A 22603-nucleotide genomic window follows, 5' to 3' on the forward strand; every position below is an offset into this window, starting at 1 on the left:
TGTTTGGATTCTTGACAAATTTTGTATTTTCTGGAGTTTTCTCGGTGAAAAGGGTATGATATCTTGTCGGACGTATGGCAACGTGCAAACAATGTCGGAAGTCGTTTAAACCTGGCTCGGATGCCTCATATGTTCGTGCCAGGCTACTGCCAGAAGTTGGAGTCACTTATCCATGGTCCAAAAAAACACCAGTTGAGAGGAGTGTGTTAGACTAGGCCAGACGGATGGATCTCTAAGCATGTAATTTTTCCTAATTTGAATGCTTTAGTTATTTGCAGTTTTCGTCATTATCAATTAACATGAATATTTTCTCATATCGTAACCACTTCTTGAAATTTTGTCAATAATTTTGAAGTTTTAAATTGTGTATGGAAATTTTATAAAATTGAACATTTTTTCAAAATTGTTAACAAATTCCCAATAATTTATATTGAAGACAATTTGCATACTATGTACTTTTTTAAAAATTTATCAACTTTTTAAATTTGGGAACAAAATTATAAAAAATGGGAACATACATACATGATACAATGGCTGTTTGGACACACATACACATACACTAGACTACATCCATGAATCTATGACGAAGAAATCAACAGAAATGACATGCGCGCACACGTGTACAAGTATAGCTTGCACAAATCGATTTGAGATTTGCACATGTATCCACGTAGTACTTTTCTACGTTCCTCCACACAAAATAAATATAGACGCACAGAACCCTTGAACAACTTGAGTAGTACAAAGATTCTCAAAAGGAAAAAAAAAACTTGAGGAGTACAAAGTACTACAAGGAGCAAATAATAGTATATTTCGTGATTTACATTTTCAGCAGTGGTGGTGTAGTCCAGTGGCTTGCTCCCCTAAACTGAAGGATGAGGTTATGAGTTCGACCCCTCATTCTTGTTTTCTAATTTTCCCAGCATTTTTACCTCGCGCACTCAAATGGCAAGTGGCCTCTCGCCTGGTAGGCCGGCCCAGTTGTGCACCGTATCCGTGCTCGGTAATACTCGAAGGTGATATACTTTCAAAATAACCATCGTGCCCTTTATTATGAAGGGGTATGGAGTAATCTCAATCGTTAATGTGTTTAAGGGGGGTCTACCGAAGCAGAAGTGTCTTCACAAATACTTCATAATATAGGATAATGAGATACATGCATGTATCTATTTAATTAGTATTGCCTATCTGTCATGTTTCGGCTATTCGAGAAAAAGAAATAGAATGCACGGGTGTACAAGTTCGACTTGGCCGTAGCACGAGGGAGAAAGATTCATAAAAGCATAGGATACATACATCAGCTTGCATCTCATATGGCCAGTGCACCTAATATGCTAAGAGTTGTAATTCAAAAAACAAGTTGTTAAGAGAGAGGGAAGAGCTGACTTCACCTACAGAAACACTCTCAGACATGATACCTTCCAGGCAACATCTAGATGAGCATGAACTCAGCACCTGTGGAGCATCGCTGTATTGTTTCATCAACCTGCAACAGGATCCGCCGCACAACAGAAAGATCAGCATTATTCTTGACCAGCTGAAACAAAAACTCGCTTAAAGAAGCGTGCGATAACTTCACGTGCAATAGAATATGAGCTGAGATGAGATAGTGGTTATTATTGCCTCTGTTCAGAGGATCTAAATAATTGGTGGCATATGCTTAAGTCTGGTACATCCGTGGGAATAACAGGGCTTCTACCTTGTGCTAGCCATCAGGCTAATGATGAGCGGCTACCACATGGCTTAGAGCCGGCATGTCCATGGTTGTTAAGAGTACTGCAGGTAAAAGATGGTGGGGCCAGTTGTAAACTGTAATTGCTGTGACCTAACATGGCCGTTTCAAATATAAGATCGCATAAAATTGTACATGTGTACAACTTACAGTTACAGCTAGAAATTACTACACATACAGCTCCCATCGAAATTCTGAATAATTTAATCTTCATTTAGACTCAGCTATGAAAAGAAATCAGAATCACTGCCCAGTAAATATCAATGTGAGCGAAATCAGAAGTGATGGTATGAACATAGTCAAAACTGTTTTCATCAACTGATCATTTGCATGTACATTTGGCACTGTGCTCTGTACACAAGCTAGAAAGGTTCTATATGACTGGTGAATCCTTTAAAAGGCGGATGCCAATCGCAATATGCTAGAGAAACAAGGCCTGGGAGTGTCTACGAGCTGAGAATGTTCAGGAGTAAAACCCTGCTTTGGATCAGTCTCCTGAACAGAAGCTCCACACCGTTCGCAAGATCTCCCATGCTTCGCTCTAGCACCTGCAACTGTTCCTCATCGCAAACGACCTTTCTTTTCTGGATAAGAGACCATTTGCTTCCTTTGGTGGTGGCGAACTGCTTCGGCAACAGCTGTGACGTGGACTCAAGTAGACAGACAGACATCTCTCTGGCTTCCGCCAGTAGCCTGACCAGCCTGCAATCCTCACCACTAGCTTTGCTGCTTGTCATATTCTTGAAAGGCTTCTGAGCCTGCTTCGCCAGGCGAATGAAGGACTCAACCTTGAGTTGAACAGCCGCATCATCTCCTCTTTTGAGAACCAGTTGCAGCTCCTGGGTACTCATCTTCAGCTCTGCTAAATTCTCTTGCATGGAGTTGCAAAGATCAATCAGCAGGAGGGATCGCTCCAGTTCCTCTTCCACCATTTTCTTGTTTTGGGGGAAGGAGAGGCCAACTTGGTTGCTGGGCAAGCCCATGATCTCCTCCATGCACTTGTATATGTCTCCAAGCCTTGCGTAACCACAACACATTGTGTCGATGGTTGCGGAGGGTGAAGAGATGCATGACTCCAGGCCCTGCAGCTCCGCCTCCACTTTGGATTCACTGGAGTGGGCGATAGAAGGCAAACTTGCAGATCTTTGATGGCAAGCCATGTTTCTAATGGATGAGCTGATGATGTGTTTCTGTTTGTAGTGGAAGAGAAAGTGAAGGGCAGGTGTGCTTTGTTGGTGCTCAACCATTGTGGTGGACTCTATTTATAGTCAAGAAACAAAAGCAGTCTTGCTTGCAAAGCCAGTTAAGCAGCAAGAATATTGTGCATAACCATCTCTGTCCAATAAAATCTTGTTAGGAGACAAGAATCACTAAGTGTATGCCATGTCTTAACAATTGGCAGCAAAGCATCAGCACAATGCTTAAGACAGAATCCAGATCACCAAACAGATACAAAATAAACTAGAATGCAAGTCATGCGGCTGAGGTGTATGTTGAAGGACTAGAAGACTTCACCTTCCAACAGCCTGTCAATTTGGTTCCGTTAGTTGCACCTTCGCCCCAATTGCCGTGAAGCACTGTTGCTGTGCTGGTATGTCTCTGCTACCTGCGGCATGATCCATCACACATGCATTATAATCATCAATAGATGCTTCACTTCTTCTCATGCAACATTCACTCGTTTAGAACATAAGCGAAAATTAACTCATAAACGTCACTGGAATGGGTTCTAGCTTGCAAAATTCTAGACATTCTGCTTCTGTAAGAAATATGTTGTGTTATCCTTCAGTAGCAGAAGTAGAGGTGCACAATTTGGCCAATTGCATGAGAAATTTGAGAATAAGGCACAACGGATTGATATACAGACAGAAAGTATCTCTATCTCTGCAGATCCCATGTACTCACATGGCCACCACAGCCTCAGCCAAGTTGGTACCTTTGTCTATCTTAGTTTAAAACAGCACGCATTGCTAAATTACTAAACAGTGCAGCCTTGACATATTCCAAACGCAGGCAAACTACTACAGGAAGACAAGTTGCTATTTTTTATTGCCAATCTGTCATGTTTCAATTATGTCCGGCAAAATGGACTGCACGAGTACCCAGAGTTGTTTTCTGCTATAAGGTGGTGGGCAAGAATCGCAGTTCATGAGAGGAAAAGTAGAGACACAGAACCTCCAAAGATGTGTTCAATGCTAATATGGGTCAGTCAGCTTCAAGATAAGCATGAACCTCATGGAGTAGACTGGCAACTTTCATCCACCTACAGTAAGATCCAATTATTGCTTCAAGAGTACTTCATAATATAGATAAGGAGATAAATGCATCTAATTAGTGTTTCCTATGTGTCATTTTTCAGCTGTTCGAGAGAGAGAGAAAACAGAATGCACGGCCGATAGTCTAGGTGCGGTAATAGAGAAAGTTAACTCTTTTTTCTGTCTTGGACACAAAGTGACAATGTGCCCTAATTTCACCGAGAAGAAAATATAGAACAACTTCGATTGGCCGGTCTATCTCGCTTAATACTGCAGGTTTCTGTTTTAACCTACTAACAGCCCAGATGATAACAAACAACTGTTAGAATGTGCAGTCTTCACGGGTACTGGATGAGGAGATAAATTAATATATCTAATTAGTGTTTCCTATCCGTCATGTTGCAGTTGATCCCGAGAAAAAAATGGAATGCACGGGGGTTCATGTTCGATTTGGCCATAGCCCCAGGGAGAAAATTCATGAAAGCATAGGATACATCAGATTACATCTCATATATGTTTTCCCTAGGACACAGTGTCTACAAGTTGTTAAGAGAGAGGAAAGAGTTGACTTAACCTACAGAAGCACACTCAGTCCAGGTAACATCTAGATAAGCATGAACTCAACACCTCGTGGAGCATCGCTGTCTTGTTTCATCAACTTGCAACAAGATCCACCGCAGAACAAAAGGATCAGCATTATTCTTGACCAGCCGAAACAGAAACTCGCTTAAAGAGGTGTGAGGTAACTTCACGTGCAATAGAATATGAGCTGAGATAGTGGTTAGTATTGCCTCTATTCAGAGGATCTAAATCATTGGTGGCATGTATTTAATTAAGTCCGGTACATCTGCTGGGCATAATGTGCTTCCACCTTATGCTAGTGATCAGGCTAATAATGAGTACCACATGGCCTAGAGCTGGCATGTTCATGGTTGTTAAGAGTATTGTAGGCAAAAGATAATGGCGCCGACTGACGTAACATGGCCATTTCGAAGGTAAGATCAAATAAAAATCGTACATGTCTACAACGTATAGCTAGAAATAATTGCACATAAAGCTCCTACCAAGATTCAGAACGATTAATCTTCACCTAGACTCTGCATGCCATTTACTTAAGAGGAATTTCCTTTTCGGTTCCTTAGCATTCATCATATATTTGAAAGAGAACATATCGACATGACACTCAGCTAAGAAAAATAAATCTAAATCATCGCCCGGTAAAGATTGGTGAAATCACAAGTAATGATATGGGCATAGTCAAAACTGCTATCGTCAACTGATCATTTGTATGTACATTTAGTAGTGTACTCAGTACACAAGCTAGAAAGGTTCTATATGACTGGCGAATCCTTTAAAAGGCGGATGCCAATCGCAATATGCTAGAGAAACAAGGCCTGAGAGTGTCTATGAACAGAGAATGTTCAGGAGTGAAACCCTGCTTTGGATCAAACTCCTGAACAGAAGCTCTGCACCGTCCTCAAGATCTCCCATGCTTCGCTCCAGCATTTGCAACTGTTCCTCCTCGCAAACGACCTTTCTCTTCTGGACAAGAGACCATTTGCTTCCTTTGGTGGTGGCGAACTGCTTCGGCAACAGCTGCGACGTGGACTCGAGTAGAGAGACAGACATCTCTCTGGCTTCCGCCAGTAGCCTGACCAGCCTGCAATCCTCACCACTAGCTTTGCTGCTTGCGATCTTCTTGAAAGGCTTCCGCGCCTGCTTGGCGAGGCGAATGAAAGACTCAAACTTGAGTTGAACAGACGCATCATCTCCTCTTTTGAGAACCAGTTGCAGCTCCTGGGTACTCATCTTCAGCTCTGCTAAATTCTCTTGCATTGAATTGCAGAGATCAATCAGCAGGAGGGATCGCTCCAGTTTCTCTTCCACCATTTTCTTGTTTTGGGGGAAGGAGAGGCCAACTTGGTTGCTGGGCAAGCCCATGATCTCCTCTATGCACTTGTAGATGTCTCCAAGCCTTGCGTAACCACCACACATTGTGTCGATGGTTGCGGAGGGTGAAGAGATGCATGACTTCAGGCCCTGCAGCTCCACCTCCACTTGGGATTCACTGGAGTAAGGCAAACTTGCGGATCTTTGATGGCAAGCCATGTTTCTAATGGATGAACTGATGATGTGTTTATGTTCGTAATGGAAGAGAAAGTGAAGAGCAGATGCGCTTTGTTGGTGCTCAACCATTGTGGTGCACTCTATTTATAGTCAAGAAACAAAAGCAGTCTTGCTGGCAAGGAATATTGTGCAACACGCTCCATGTATTGCCAATGATGAATCAATTTTTTGGAGCAGCCTAAGCATCTCTATCTGTTACAATCTTGTTAAGGAGACAAGCATCACTAAGTGCATGCCATGTCTCGACGATTGGAGGCAAAGCATCGGCACAAGTGCTTAGCTTAACAGAGAATCCAGATCAGCAAACAGAAGAAAAATAAACTAGAATGCAAGTCGTGCAACTGAGGTGTATGTTGAAGGACCAGAAGACGTTACCTTCCAACAGCCTGTCAATTTGGTTCTCAACTGATGTCAGCTGCACCTTCGCCTCAATTGCCATGCAGCACTGTTTCTGTGCTGGTATGTCTCTGCTATCTGCAGCATGATCCACCACGCCCACGCATGAATTAGAATCATCAATAGATGTTTCGCTTCTTCCGTTGCATCATTCACTCATTTAGAACATATGCAACTTATGAAAACTTACTCATAAACGTTACTGGAATGGGTTCTAGCTTGCAAAATTCCGATACTAGAAGGTAATGCATGTTTCTGTGGTGTCATCCTTCAGCAGCAGATGTAGAGGTGCCAATTACATGAGAAACTTGAGAATAAGGCACAACGGATTGATATACAGGCAGAAAGTATCTCTATCTCTGAAGACCCCATGTATTCACATGGCCACCATAGCCTCATGCAAGTTGGTACCCTTATCTATCTTAGGTTAATAGAACACGCATTGCTAAATACAGTACTAAACAAGCAACTCCGACATCTTGCAAACGTAAGCAAACTGTGGTCTGCACGACTACTTGACACTTCGGGGAGACAAGTTGCTATTTCTTATTGCCAATCTGTCATGTTTCAATTATGTCCGACAAGATGGACTGCACGAGTACCCAGAGTTGTTTTTCTGCTATAATGCAATGAGCAAGTTGATGAGAGGAAAAGTTGAAACACAGCACCTCCAAAAACGTGTTCAATGCTAATATGGGTCAGACAGCTTCAAGATAAGGATGAACTCAACCGCAAGAAAAGAAGAAAAAAAAGAGATAATGATGAACTCAACACCTCATGGAGTACCACTGGGAAGTTTCATCCACGAGTCCAATAAGATCCAATTATTGTTTCACGAGTCCAATAGAGATAATGGGATAAATCCTAATTAGTGTTTCCTACCTGTCATTTTTCAGTTATTCGAGAGAAAAAAAGGAATGCATGGCCACTAATCTAGGTGCGGTTAGAGAGAAACTAAACTCTTTTTTGTCTTGGACATAAAGTGACGATGTGCCCTATTTTCACTGAGAAGAATATAGAACAACTTCGATTGGATAATTACCAGTCTACCTCGCTTAATACTGCAGGTTGCTGTCTTAGCCTACTAACACCCAGATGATAACAAACAACTGTTAGAATGTACAGTCTTCACGAGTATTGGATGAGGAGATAAATTATTATATCTAATTAGTAATCTGTCAAGTTGCTGTTGATCTAGAGAAAAAAATTGGAATGCAAGGGGGGGGGTCATGTTTGATTTGGCCATAGCGCGAGGGAGAAAGATTCATGAAAGCATAGGATAGATAACATTACATCTCATATGGCTACAACACCTAATGTTCCACCTAGGGCACAATGTGTATAAGTTGTTAAGAGAGAGGAAATAGTTGACTTTACCTACAGGAACACGCTCAGTCCAGGTAACATCTAGATAAGCATGAACTCAACACCTCGTGGAGCATCGCTGTCTTGTTTCATCAACCTGCAACAAGATCCGCCGCGGAACAGAAGGATCAGCATTATTCTTGACCTACCGAAACGGACACTCTCTTACAGAGGTGTGAGATAACTTCAGGTGCAATAGAATATGAGCTGAGATAATGGTTAGTGTCTCTATTCAGAGGATCCAAATCATTGGTGACACGTGTTTAATTAAATCTGATGGCATAATAGTGCTTCCACCCTATGTTAGTGATCATGCTAATAATGAGCGGCTACCATATGGCCTACAGCTGGCATGTTCATGGTTTCTAAGAGTACTGTAGGCAAAAGATGATGGCGCCGATTGCGCTAATTTTTTTTAAATAATACATTTTTTATTAATTTTCATAAATATTACGCTGGGTAATTTTTTTTAAAAAAATAATACACCGTCGGCGGCCTAGTCGGCCCACAGCAGGCCGATTGGACTCCAGTCGGCCTACAGCTGGCCGACTGGCCCCTGTCAGCCCACTGTAGGCTGATTGGGTCCTGTCGGCCCACTATGGGCCGACTGGAGCTAATTGGCTCGCTGTGGGCTAATTGTCTTTGCAAAAAAAATAGGCATAAAAAATATATGTTTAAAAAAATGTTAATTATGTAATTAAAAAATGTTAAACGTGTATAAAAAAAATGTTCCTGATGTGTACAAAAAATGTACAATATATATGCAAAAAAGTTGACATAAAAATATGTTTTAAAAAGTGTTAATCATGTATTTAAAAATTGTTAAATGTGTGTATAAAAAATGTTCCTTATCTATACAAAAAATATAGAATGTGTATGAAAAAAAGTTGACACCAAGAAAATATGTTTGAAAAAAAATGTTAATCATGTATTTGAAAAAATGTTCCTTATCTATACAAAAAATATAGAATGTGTATGAAAAAAAGTTGACACCAAAAAATTATGTTTGAAATAAATGTTAATCATGTATTTGAAAAAAATGTTTAGTGAGTACACAAAAATGTTTCATGTATTGGAATGAAAGGTTAAACGTGTATAAAAAAATGTTCCAGCTCCGGATTCGGTATGGGAGCATCACGGACCTAAGCATGATTGGTTGCTCTTTTTGTATGGAACTGGAACATTTTTTTCAAACATATTTTTTTGGTGTCAACTTTTTTCATACACATTCTATATTTTTTGAATAAATAAGAAACATTTTTTATACACACATTTAACAGTTTTTAATCATGTATTTGAAAAAATGTCAACTTTTCAAACATATTTTTTTGGTGTCAACTTTTTTTCATACACATTCTATATTTTTTGTATAGATAAGGAACATTTTTATACACACATTTAACAATTTTTAAATACATGCTTAACACTTTTTAAAACATATTTTTTATGTCAACTTTTTTGCATATATATTCTAAATTTTTTGTATACATCAGGAACATTTTTTTATACACGTTTAACATTTTTTAATTACATGATTAACATTTTTTAAACATATATTTTTTATGCCTACTTGTTTTGCAAAAACAATTAGCCCACAGCGAGCCAATTAGCTTCAGTCCGACAGGGGCCAGTCGGCCAGCTGGAATCCAATCGGCCTGCTGTGGGCCGACTAGGCCCAGTCGGCCTGCAGCGGGCCGACGGTGTATTATTTTTGAATTTTTTTTATCCAGCGTAATATTTATGAAAATTAATGAAAAAAATGTATTATTTAAAAAAAATAGCGCCGATTGCAAGCTGTAAGTGGTGTGATGTAACATGGCCGTTCCGAAGGTAAGATCAAATAAAAATTGTACATGTCTACAACTTATAGCTAGAAATAATTACACATATATTCAGAATGATTTGATCTTCACATAGACTCTGCATGCCGTTTTCTTAAGAGGAATTTCTTTTTCGGTTCTTTAGCATTCATCGTATACATGAAAGAGAACATATCGACATGACATTCAGCTATGAAAAATAAATCTAAATCATCGCACGGTAAAGATCGGTGAAATTAGAAGTAATTTTATGGGCATAGTTAAAACTGCTTTCATCAACTGACCATTTGTATGTACATTTAGTAGTGTACTCAGTACACAAGCTAGAAAGGTTCTATATGACTGGTGAATCCTTTAAAAGGTGGATGCCAATCGCAATATGCTAGAGAAACAAGGCCTGAGAGTGTCTAGGAGCTGAGAATGTTCAGGAGCGAAACCCTGCTTTGGATCAATCTCCTGAACAGAAGCTCAACGCCGTTTTCAACATCTCCCATGCTTCGCTCTAGCGCTTGCAACTGTTCCTCCTCGCAAACGACCCTTCTCTTCTGGACAAGAGACCATTTGCTTCCTTTGGTGGTGGCGAACTGCTTCGGCAACAGCTGCGACGTGGACTCGAGTAGAGAGACAGACATCTCTCTGGCTTCCGCCAGTAGCCTGATCAGCCTGCAATCCTCACCACTAGCTTTGCTGCTTGCAATCTTCTTGAAAGGCTTCTGCGCCTGCTTGGCGAGACGAATGAAAGACTCAACCTTGAGTTGAACAGACGCATCATCTCATCTTTTGAGAACCAGTTGCAGCTCCTGGGTACTCATCTTCAGCTCTGCTAAATTCTCTTGCATTGAATTGCAGAGATCAATCAGCAGGAGGGATCGCTCCAGTTCCTCTTCCACCATTTTCTTGTTTTGGGGGAAGGAGAGGCCAACTTGGTTGCTGGGCAAGCCCATGATCTCCTCTATGCACTTGTAGATGTCTCCAAGCCTTGCGTAACCACCACACATTGTGTCGATGGTTGCGGAGGGTGAAGAGATGCATGACTTCAGGCCCTGCAGCTCCACCTCCACTTGGGATTCACTGGAGTAAGGCAAGCTTGCGGATCTTTGATGGCAAACCATGTTTCTAATGGATGAACTGATGATGTGTGTATGTTCGTAATGGAAGAGAAAGTGAAGAGCAGATGCGCTTTGTTGGTGCTCAACCATTGTGGTGCACTCTATTTATAGTCAAGAAACAAAAGCAGTCTTGCTGGCAAGGAATATTGTGCACCACGCTCCATGTATTGCCAATGATGAATCAATTTTTTGGAGCAGCATAAGCATCTCTATCTGTTACAATCTTGTTAAGGAGACAAGCATCACTAAGTGGATGCCATGTCTCGACGATTGGAGGCAAAGCATCGGCACAAGTGCTTAGCTTAACAGAGAATCCAGATCAGCAAACAGAAGAAAAATAAACTAGAATGCAAGTCGTGCAACTGAGGTGTATGTTGGAAGGACCAGAAGACATTACCTTCCAACAGCCTGTCAATTTGGTTCTCAACTGATGTCAGCTGCACCTTCGCCTCAATTGCCATGCAGCACTGTCGCTTTGCTGGTATGTCTCTGATATCTGTAGCATGATCCACCACGCCCACACATGCATTAGAATCATCAATAGATGTTTCGCTTCTTCCTTTGCGTCATTTACTCATTTAGAACATAAGCAACTTATGAAAACTAACTCATAAACGTCACTGGAACGGGTTCTAGCTTGCAAAATTCTGATACTAGAAGGTAATGCATGTTTCTGTGGTGTCATCCTTCAGTAGCAGATGTAGAGGTGCCAACTAAATGAGAAACTTGAGAATAAGACACAACGGATTGATATACAGGCAGAAAGTATCTCTATCTCTGAAGACCCCATGTACTCACATGGCCACCATAGCCTCATGCAAGTTGGTACCCTTATCTATCTTAGTTTAAAAGAGCACGCGTTGCTAAATACTATACAAGAAACTTTGACATGTTCCAAAGGTAGGCAAACAAGTTGCTATTTGGTATTGCCAGTCTGTAATGTTTCAATTATGTCCGACAAAATGGACTGCACGAGTAGTCGAGTACCCAGAGTTGTTTTCTGCTATAAGGTGGTGGGCAAGAATCGCAGTTCATGAGAGAAAAAGTTGAGACACAGAACCTCCAAAAACGTGTTCAATGCTGATATGGGCCAGGCAGCTTCAAGATAAGCATGAACTCGACACCTCAGGGAGTACCACTGGCAAATTTCATCCACCTACAATAAGATCCAATTATTATTTCACGAGTAATTCATAATATAGATAATGAGATAAATGTATCTAATTAGTGTTTCCTATCTGTCATTTTTCAGTTGTTTCAGAGAGTAAAAAGGAATGCCCGGCCGTTAATCTAGGTGCGGTAATAGAGAAAGTAAACTCTTTTTTCTGTCTCGGACACAAAGTGACACTGTGCCCTATTTTCACTGAGAAGAGAATATAGAACAACTTTGATTGGATAAATTACCGGTCCATCTTGCTTAATACTGCAGGTTTCTGTTTTAACCTACTAACAGCCGAGATGATAACAAACAACTGTTAGAATGTGCAGTCTTCACGAGTACTTCATAATATTAGATGGGGAGATACTAATTAATGTTTCCTATCTGTCATTGCTGTTGATCCAGAGAAAAAAAATGGAATGCACGGGGGGTCATGTTTGATTTGTCCATAGCACGAGGGAGAAAGATTCATGAAAGCATAGGATACATCAGATTACATCTCATATGGCTAGTGCACCCCCTAGGGCACAGTGTCTGTAAGTTGTTAAGAGAGGAAAGAGTTGACTTAACCTACAGAAACACGCTCAGTCATGATAGATCCAGACAACATCTAGATAAGCATGAACTCAACACCTCGTGGAGCATCGCTGTCTTGTTTCATCAACCTGCAACAAGATCCGCCGCAGAACAGAAGGATCAGCATTATTCTTGACCAGCCGAAACAGAAACTCTCATGAAGAGGTGTGAGATAACTTCAGGTGCAATAGAATATGAGCTGAGATAATGGTTATTGCTTCTATTCAGAGGATCTAAATCATTGGTGGAATGTGTTTAATTAAGTCTGGTACATCTGCTAGGCATAATGTGCTTCCCACCTTATGCTAGTGATCAGGCTAATAATGAGCAGCTACCACATGTCCTAGAGCTGGCATGTTCATGGTTGTTAAAGAGTACAGTAGGCAAAAGATGATGGCGCCGATTGCAAGCTGTAATTGGTGTGGCGTAACATGGCCTTTTCGAAGGTAAGATCGAATAAATATTGTACATGTCTACAACTTATAGCTAGAACACACAAATTCAGAATGATTTAATCTTCCACTAGACTCTGCATGCCATTTTCTTAACAGGAATTTCCTTTTCGTTTCCTTAGCATTCATCGTATACTTGAAAGAGAAAATATCGACATGGCATTTAGCTATGAAAAATAAATCTAAATCATCGGATGGTAAAGATCGGTGAAATCACAAGTAATGATATGGGTTAGTCAAAACTGCTTTATTCAACTGATCATTTGTATGTACATTTAGTAGTGTACTCAGTACACAAGCTAGAAAGGTTCTATATGACTGGTGAATCCTTTAAAAGGCGGATGCCAATCGCAATATGCTAGAGAAACAAGGCCTGAGAGTGTCTAGGAGCTGAGAATGTTCAGGAGCGAAACCCTGCTTTGGATCAATCTCCTGAACAGAAGCTCAGCGCCGTTTTCAAGATCTCCCATGCTTCGCTCAAGCGCTTGCAACTGTTCCTCCTCGCAAACGACCTTTCTTTTCTGGACAAGAGACCATTTGCTTCCTTTGGTGGTGGTGAACTGCTTCGGCAACAGATGCGATGTGGACTCAAGTAGAGAGACAGACATCTCTCTGGTTTCCGCCAGTACCCTGACCAGCCTGCAATCCTCAGCAACAGCTTTGCTGCTTGTGATCTTCTTGAAAGGCTTCTGGGCCTGCTTCGCGAGGCGAATGAAAGACTCAACCTTGAGCTGAACAGCCGCATCATCTCCTCTTTTCAGAACCAGTTCCAGCTCCTGGATACTCATCTTCAGCCCTGCTAAATTCTCTTGCATGGAATTGCAGAGATCGATCAGCACGAGGGACCGTTCCAGTTCCTCTTCCACCATTTTCTTGTTTTGGGGAAAGGAGAGGCCAACTTGGTTGCTGGGCAAGCCCATGATCTCCTCTATGCTCTTGTAGATGTCTCCAAGCCTTGCGTAGCCACCACACATTGTGCCAATGGTTGCGGAGGGTGAAGAGATGCATGACTTCAGGCGCTGCAGCTCTACATCTACTTTGGATTCACTGGAGTGAGCGATAGAAGGCAAACTTGCAGATCTTTGATGGCAAGCCATGTTTCTATTGGATGAAGTGATGATGTGTTTCTGTATGAAATGGAAGAGAAAGAGAAGAGCAGATGTGCTTTGTTGGTGCTCAGGCCTCTGCAGCACACTCTATTTATAGTCAAGAAACAAAAGCAGTCTTGCTGGCAAAGCCCATTAGGCAGCAAGAATATTGTGCACCATGCTCCATTTGTTGCCAATAATGGATCAAATCTTTTTGGAGCAGCATAACCTCTAAGTCCATTACAATCTTGTTAAGGAGACAAGAATCACTAACTGCATGCCAAATCTCAACAATCGGCGGCAAAGCATCTGCCAAGTGCTTAGCTTAATACAGAAACCAGATCAGCAAACCGAGGCAAAATAAAATAGAATACAAGTCATGCAACTGTATGATGAAGGACCAGATGACTTTACCTTCGAACAACCTGTCAATTTGCTTCTCAACTTATGTCAGCTGCACCTTCGCCTCAATTGCGGTGCAGCACTGTTGCTGTGCTGGTATGTGTGCTGGCTGCAGCATGATCCACCACACATGCATTATAATCATCAATAGATGCTTCACTTCTTCCGCTGCAACGTTTACTTGCTTAAAACATATGCAACTTACGAAAACCAACTTATAAATCTCAGTGCAACAGGTTCTAGCTTGCGAGATTCCAGATATTAAAAGGTAATACCTGTTTCTGTAAGAATCTGTGGTGTGATCCTTCAGTAGCAGAGTTAAAGTTGCTCAATTACATGTGAAATTTGAGAATACGGCACAACAGACAGAAAGTATCTTTATCTCTGCAGAACCCATGTACTCACATGGCCACCACAGCCTCAGACAAGTTGATGCCTTGTCTATCTTAGTTTAAAACAGCACGCATTGCTAAGTGCTAAATAATGCACCTTTGACACGTTCCAAATGTAGGCAAACTGTGGTCTGCACGACTACTTGATAGTACAGGAAGACAGGTTGCTATTTGGTATTGCCAGTATGTGATGTTTAAATTATGCCCGACAAAACGGACTGCACGAGTATACAGAGTTGTTTTCTGCTATAAGGTGGTGAGCAAGAATCGCAGTTGATGAGAAGAAAAGTTGACACGCAAACCTCCAAAAACGTGTCCAATGCTAATCTGGGCCACGTAGGCTTCAAGATAAGCATGAACTCAACACCTCAGGGAGACAGCTATCTCTCTGGCTTCTACTAGTAGCCTGACAAGGCTGAGACCTTCAGGAGTAGCTTTGCTGCTGTATTTCTTGAAATGCTTTTGCATATTCGTTGCTGAACGGAAGAAAGAGTCAATTTTGAGATTGGCAGTGGCATGATCTCCTCTTTTAAAGACTAGTTGCAGCTCTTGGATGCTCATCTTCAACTCGGCAAAGTTCTCTTGCATAGCATTGCAGATATCAAGCAGCACAAGGGACTGTTCCAGTTCTTTCTCTACCATTTTCTTTTGCTGGGGCAAGCAGAGGTCAACTTGGTTCCTTGGCAAGCGCACAATCTCCTCAACACAGTTGTAGACTTGTGCAAGCTTCCTCAAACCATCACTCAGTGTGACGATGCTAGCGGGCTGCCTACAGAAGTGTGTTTTTAGGCTGTGCAACTCTTCTTCTGCTTTGATCTCACTAAAATGAGGCCTAGAAGGCAGACTTGTAGATCTTAGATGGCAAGACATGTTTGTGATGGATGGTGCGAATGAGTGATGGTATATTTCTTCAGGACATGGAAGAGACGAGAAAGGAAGAAAAGTTGCACGCCGTTCAGCTCTTTGGGCGTACTCCATTTATAGTTGAGAATTGAAAGGCCAATGGAAGCAAAGCCGGTGATCATCTAAACAATATGGAGCAAGTTTTGTGCTATGATTATATGGCGTAGCCATTCGTGTCATAGACAAGTTCATGTTGTTTCATCTTGTTTGTGCAACAGACATCAATAAGTGAGCTTACAAGCAGGTGATGTCCCTACAATTGGTGGCAAAGCATACGCACGATTAACATTACTCAGAATTAATCTACATTGTCGACTTGATAGGCAGCAACCAAAAGAAAACAAATGTGAGCTGTGTAATTGGTGTTTGTTGGAGGACCGCCTGCTACCTGCAGAATGATCCATAACCCACGCATCGAAATTCTGCAAGCGTGCTTTGATGCCATGTTCCGATTGTTCCAGGCAGGATAAACCACACGGGCATCCCATTTTCTGCTGGATAGAGGTTGAGGGAGTAGAAATAAGAGGATAATAAGAAATAAGATCTGCTAGTTGACTCAACCTCCAGGAATGTGCTCACCTAGTTCAGGGCATGAACTGTCCACCTCTTGGAGCTGCCCTGGCATGTCATGGCCATCTGTGACAAGATCCACCACAAAATGATCTGCAATCTAGGCCATGTGAAATGGAAACAATTAGTGAAAAACTAAACCACATACCTGAATCCACCATATGCAGTTGAAATCAGACCGAACAAAGATAGGATACCGTCATGAGCGCCGTAATTCTGCTTGGCAGGCGACAACAGGGAGAAAAGGCACAAGCATCATCTAGTCAGTCGTGCACAAGGTATACTGACAAACAATACTTGATGGCCTTCATCTCCGAAATAACAATAATGATGAGGTTCTTCTCCAGAACAAAAGAAAAATCGATGAGCTTCTGCGACTGTCATTAGGGGTTGGATATCAACCGGATCATCAGAGAGCGCTGCTATTTAGGAGCATCTTCCAGCCCAAGAGAAGTTGAGAAGAGACACCCTGCTCCACCTCACTGCAGGAAATGCTGCTCTGCTCCCCACGTTTGCCAGAGTTAGGCGCGGCGGTTTGCCTGCAGAAGAAGCTCGCCGCGCTTCGCACGGCAGCCGCCGCCGTCATCGCCGTCGCCCTGAGCCGCATGTTTCTGTCGAAGAAACTTCCTTGGATGGCGAAAAAGGGCTCCGCACCCCAAGATCCAGGGATTTGAGAGACCGTGCAAACACAGCTTCGTCCCTAACTGCCGCAGCCGTACGAGCATGCGGTGGACGAAGTAGGATGAGGCGCGTTGAGGCGGACGAGGAGTTCCGATGAGGAGACGAGGCGACGGCGGCGCGGCGCCGGAGGCGAGACGTGAGGAGAGGAATGAGGTGGGGATTGAAGTCGACGGGGCAGGAACCGGGGCCGCATGGCAGCGATGATCCCAGGTATCTTAAGTACGAATAATTTGTTATGAGGAATATAGCAACAAGGGCATTTGGTCTAGTGGTATGATTCTCGCTTAGGGTGCGAGAGGTCCCGAGTTCAATTCTCGGAATGCTCCGCTTTTAATTTTGATTTTCCTTTTCCACAGTTTTTTAGCTTACCCTTCCCACAGTTTGAAGATACGGATGTGCTTCAGATTTGTTTACTTCCCTTTACTTCCCTTCATCACAACGTGTGGACCTTTTGCTTCCTAACCGTTTTCTTTTGCTTTTGCTTTGTCTAATTATTACACAAATCTTTTTTAGGGGTAGTCTAATTACACAATTTAGAGATAGTGATGTGGACCTGAATTATTTCTCTCTGAGTTCAGATGCACCAGTGTGAACAATGAAATTCAAAAATATTAAAAATTCTTAATTTGTTTGGCAATAATCATGGCTGAGTTTTCTATCTACGTATGAATTTTCATGAAAATGAATGAAATTTATGTTGAGCTATAAGAAAGTTGAACTATTAAGAGAATGTTAAAAAACTATATCTACGATCATACACCCACATCCAAACTTGAGAGAAAACCCAGAGAGAGAGACATAAGTAAAAAGGCGCAAAGTTAACCTAGGTTTTGCTTTGTGTGTGGCCGAGAGGTTCCGGATGGGAGTTCTAGATGCCCCGGAGCTCCATATGGCTCTCTTGTTAAGGTGCAAGGCGAGTGCAGAGGCTACTAGATTAGACCGGAGGCAGGTACGGAACCAACTCAGAGATCCAGGTGGTATGATTCTCGCTTAGGGTGCGAGAGGTCCCGAGTTCAATTCCCGGAATGCCCCACTTTTTATTTCTGTTTTTCCTTTTCCACGGTTTTTTAGCTTACCCCTCCCCACGGTTTGAAGATACGGATGTGCTTCAGATTTGTTTACTTCCCTTCATCACAACGTGTGGACCTTTTGCTTCCTCACCGTTTTCTTTGGTTTTGCTTTGTCTAATTATTACACAAATCTTTTTTAGGGGTAGTCTAATTACACAATTAGAGATAGTGATGTGGACCTGGATTATTTCTCTCTGAGTTCACATGCACCAGTGTGAACAATGAAATACAAAAAATATTAAAAATTCTTAATTTGTTTGGCAACAATCATGGCTGATTTTTCTATCTACGTATGAATTTTCATGAAAATGAATGAAATTTATGTTGAGTTATAAGAAAGTTGAACTATTAAGAGAATGTTAACAAACTATATCTACGATCATACACCCACATCCAAACTTGAGAGAAAACCCCGAGAGAGAGAGAGACATAAGTAAAAAGGCGCAAAGTTAACCTAGGTTTTGCTTTGTGTGTGGCCCGGAGGTTCCGGATGGGAGTTCTGGATGCCCCGGAGCTCCATATGGCTCTCTTGTTGAGGTGCAAGACGAGTGCAGAGGCTACTAGATTAGACCGAAGGCGGGTACGGAACCAACTCAGAGATCCAGGTGGTCTGGAGGTTTCGGACTGGTGTGTAGAAAACATAATGAGTAGATTTTAGTGGGTCATATATAAGCCTGCCTCATTTTCTTCGAATTCCAATTTGAGCCAAATAAAACTCTCTCACAGACACCGTTGTTGGAGCTCCAAAACTCAGGAAGCTCCCCTCACCTAGCCAAATCTCATTGAGCCTTTGAGGTCAAAGAAAGAGGACCCCCGTGATCCATGGTCTAACCCAAGACAAATTTGAAACCTCCTTGTTTCATCGTTTTGATTATTACTCTTGAGAATTTGGTAATCCTCCTTGCTTGTTACTGTAATAACCTAAAATTAATATGTGCTAATAATTCGTGTAATTGGATCATTGTAATGGGATTATCTGTTAAACTACCATGCTAGAATATAAAAAGAATAGATATGTACAACACATAGCAGATTATTTACTCAAGAAGAATACCTTTTGTGTGGTTCTTAAAATATCTAGGTAACTAGGCTAATGAAACGACTAATAGATAAACATCTCCATAACCAGAGTGAGCAACCTTGGGGTAACCCAAACAGTTAAAGCATCCTTGTCTATGTAGCATTTCCTCTACAGATGTCACACTCTCGGCGCTCTTCTTCCGCGCTATAAACAGACTTTCAGTCACACGTTACTAATTGCCCCACTTAAGTTCTCCACTTTAGTCAAAAGCGACCGGAGAATGACGTCTGATGGGAGAAGCCTAGGAGCGATTGAAGACAAGGAGGTTGGAGCTCGGATTTAACCGGGGAGGAACCACATCAAGGCAAGACTGTGCATATCAGTCTTCTTTCTAAAGTAAACTCTGGAGATAATTTAGTCAATATTATTTAACATTATCTCTAATATTTTTATGCCATGTGAGGATAATAGGTGATGAATTATTAATTTGTACTACCATAATAACCATTGATAAATGATAATTCAAGAACATACACCGTCGTGATCATGGTATGTATGGTATATCAAGCTCGGGGAGGCTGATACCTGAAATAACGGTACATGACTAATTTAGTTGGTACTAATGTGAGATGAAAAAGGCCTCACACAAGTAGGGGACTCGGCATTGTGATTCTCGAGCATAGGTATTACCATTGGTGGAGATTACGATGGTTAATAGTATATCTCTGCATAGACTATTTGACAGATTTGTGCTAGTTTTTAACTTCTTTAGCTCCTATGTGGTAACAGGAGGCTAAACCATCTCTACCTTATATGTCTTTAATTGTAACCTACCACTTTTGCATGATTATATTCTTGTTGAGTATGTCCCAACATACACGCTGTCATTTTCTCTCCTCTATGGTATGCACATTGTGTGCGGGAAGTGGGCATAGTCAGGAGTCAGAGGAACACTAAGAATGAATCAACACCTAGGCCAGGGTGTTAGAATATAAGTATTTGTTTAATCCTTAAATAAAGTGGGAGAATAATTTGAAGGAGAGCCTTTCAGTGCATGTGCACGTGGTAGGCTTCACTAGACTACCAGTTTTGTCCCTGGTTATTTGAGGGTGTAAGCTACTATGTAAGGAATAACATAGAAGTAAAGTATAATATGTACCTTGGTGATATGATGTTTGCTACTTATGCCCTTTGTGCTTATGAGCTGCTTAAACTCATAAGGACACGACTACTATCACTTTTATATTTCCCAAACTTTTGGGACGTGACAGTTTTAGTGGCATAAGAGCTAGGTTATAACTAAACCACTTCTCAATACAAAATTAATTAACTAGGTCTAAACTCAGATTAGAACGAAAAGCGAGGGCACAAAGAGGATTAAATTAGCAAACTAACTAGGAGATAACCCTGTCCTAACATATGAAGCTATACTGGTTGGGTTGAGAACGATCCTAGGCTCACTGGTAAAATTTGTATATTAGGGCTAGGGAGTAGTCCTCGGGTACATGTGTAGTTATGCTTTTTCCCTAATGTGATAGATGTGTTTTCATATCCATGCATGGAGTTTGTTAATATCCCAACCAAGTTTTTTTGGAGCAGTTTGCGGCAGTGCTTGGTCTTGCTCCACCAGTTCTCTGCTCGATGCCCCCTCCTGATGGACTATACTACATCGTGGGTGTTCAAGTCATCCTTGGTCCAACAGATAGGATTCCTCACGTGTGCCATGAGGTTGCAGGAGCAACCATTCCTGAAGCTGAGCAAGCAGCTTGTCTGATGGCTCTCCATGTGGTAGTTGTTGAATGTTATGTGGAAATTAGGGATATTAAATACTTTCAGTTGGGGTACCTGCGCCATCAGGTGGATGATCTGTGCAAGAATATGATGGAGGCTGGGCATCTTTGTGTTGAGCTGATGAATATTATCCGCTCTAGCTTGAATGAGGTCACCTTCCTGGAGCGACTAACCCACAGGGACACTGCCTAGGGACACTTTTGTTGCACTGCATCGTGGTGGTAGCAGAAGCTCCATCGGCAACTTGTGAGTAGTGGATGTGCGTCAGTACCATAGTAGTACTTTTGGTGTGTCTTAAATCTAGTATGCTTAGAATAAAGTCTTGTAGGGTATGAGTGTGGGTGGTTTAGATTTTTGGGGTTGTGAGATAGTCATGGTGTGTGGTGGAGGATGACACTAGTCATCCTCTGGGTTTGGAAGGAGCCTAAAGTTATGTTGTTATGCTATGCATGTAATGTAAGGATATAAGTTATATGGGTTGAAAGGAATAAGCATGCGCTTGCTGTTTTACTTATGTGGCTTTTATCTTTAAGGAACTGAAGTTTGATTTGGATGTAGTTAAGGAACAAGTGCCTTTCTGTTAATGTTTGTTTTGCACACTACTATCTTTTGGGCATGCATGTGTTTGAACTGTTGGTGTATGCATAGGACATGTCCTACAATATCTAGTTATCTACCCCTGGTAGGCATGTACTATTTACCCAGGCCTATACCTCTTGTCTATATTAATCAATTAAAAATATAATGCATGCCTCAATCCCTCAAGAAAATGTGTAGTATGACTATTTTTTCCATGTCAACTTAGCTAATTTGACAAGTTCATTACTATAGATGGTTGATAATGGCAACAACAGTATGAGCCATGATGGAAATAACTCAGGCAACAACCACACCACATTAATGGTCCAAAAACTTGGTGACTAGAGTGTGTTGACCAATCTGCTCACTAAAATTTCGGGCAAGCAACAAGAGACTCAACAACATCAAATGGATATTCCAGAGTGTGTCATAAAGAACGACCGTCACCAAAGTGGAGTTGGGGCATTTCAAAAACTCAAGCCACCCTCATTTTTCAGGGTTGCTGGTCTGCTTGAAACAGAAGACTTGATCACTGTTGTGGAGAAAGTATTCGAGGCTATGAGCTGCACTAATGGAGAGAGGGTCATTTATGTAGCCTACATGTTAAAATCAAGCGCTTTCAAATGGTGGTCCTTTCTTGTAGCCTGACTTTTGCTGGTCTTTTCTTGTAGCGGAAATGGAGGTAGGGATGGGAACTGATACGTCTCCAACGTATGTATAATTTTTTATTGTTCCATGCTATTATAATATCAGTCTTCAATGTTTTATATGTAATTATATATCATTTTCTGGGACTAACCTATTAACCTAGTGCCCAATGCCAATTTGTTGTTTTTTGCTTGCTTTTGACCTTTTCAGGAAATCAATGTCAAACAGAGTCCAAACGGAGGAAAAACTTTGGATTATTTTTTTCTAGACCAGAAGAGACCCTAGAAGGTTTGGGAGAAGACCTGACAAGCCACGAGGGAGCGACAAGCTCGGGAGGTGCACCCCCAGGCTTGTGGGCCCCTCGTGGCACCATTGACCTAATTTCGCCTCTATAAATTCTCAAATATTCCCCTGACATTAGAGAGCCTCTCGGAATACTTTTTCAGCCGCCACAAGTTTCTATTCCC

At 41.6% G+C, this 22603-nt stretch overlaps 1 protein-coding gene, 1 long non-coding RNA gene and 1 other non-coding gene across 5 annotated transcripts; 1 reads left to right on the forward strand and 2 right to left on the reverse strand.

Moving 5' to 3' along the window:
* Positions 1 to 9970: 9970 nt before the first annotated feature.
* On the reverse strand, positions 9971 to 17300 carry LOC123096431 (uncharacterized). 3 transcript variants are annotated; one of them, XR_006446600.1, is made up of 4 exons: positions 14494 to 17298; positions 12534 to 12628; positions 11865 to 11960; positions 9971 to 11300 (listed from the first exon to the last, which is right to left on the reverse strand). It is a non-coding gene; the product is annotated as an uncharacterized lncRNA (long non-coding RNA). The 3 variants fall into 3 exon arrangements; XR_006446599.1 differs by having other exon boundaries at positions 12538 to 12628; positions 14494 to 17297; XR_006446598.1 differs by having other exon boundaries at positions 11865 to 12628; positions 14494 to 17300.
* LOC123096429 (uncharacterized) lies at positions 13220 to 14500 on the reverse strand. Its single transcript, XM_044518174.1, has one exon. The coding sequence runs from the start codon at positions 14086 to 14088 to the stop codon at positions 13375 to 13377; it is 714 nt and encodes a 237-aa protein (XP_044374109.1). The 5' UTR covers positions 14089 to 14500; the 3' UTR covers positions 13220 to 13374.
* Positions 17282 to 17353, forward strand: TRNAP-AGG (transfer RNA proline (anticodon AGG)). Its single transcript has one exon. It is a non-coding gene; the product is annotated as a tRNA-Pro (tRNA).
* The last annotated feature ends 5250 nt before the right edge of the window (positions 17354 to 22603 follow it).

Source organism: Triticum aestivum, chromosome 4D, assembly GCF_018294505.1.
Source record: "Triticum aestivum cultivar Chinese Spring chromosome 4D, IWGSC CS RefSeq v2.1, whole genome shotgun sequence".
In the NCBI taxonomy this organism is placed as follows: domain Eukaryota; kingdom Viridiplantae; phylum Streptophyta; class Magnoliopsida; order Poales; family Poaceae; genus Triticum; species Triticum aestivum.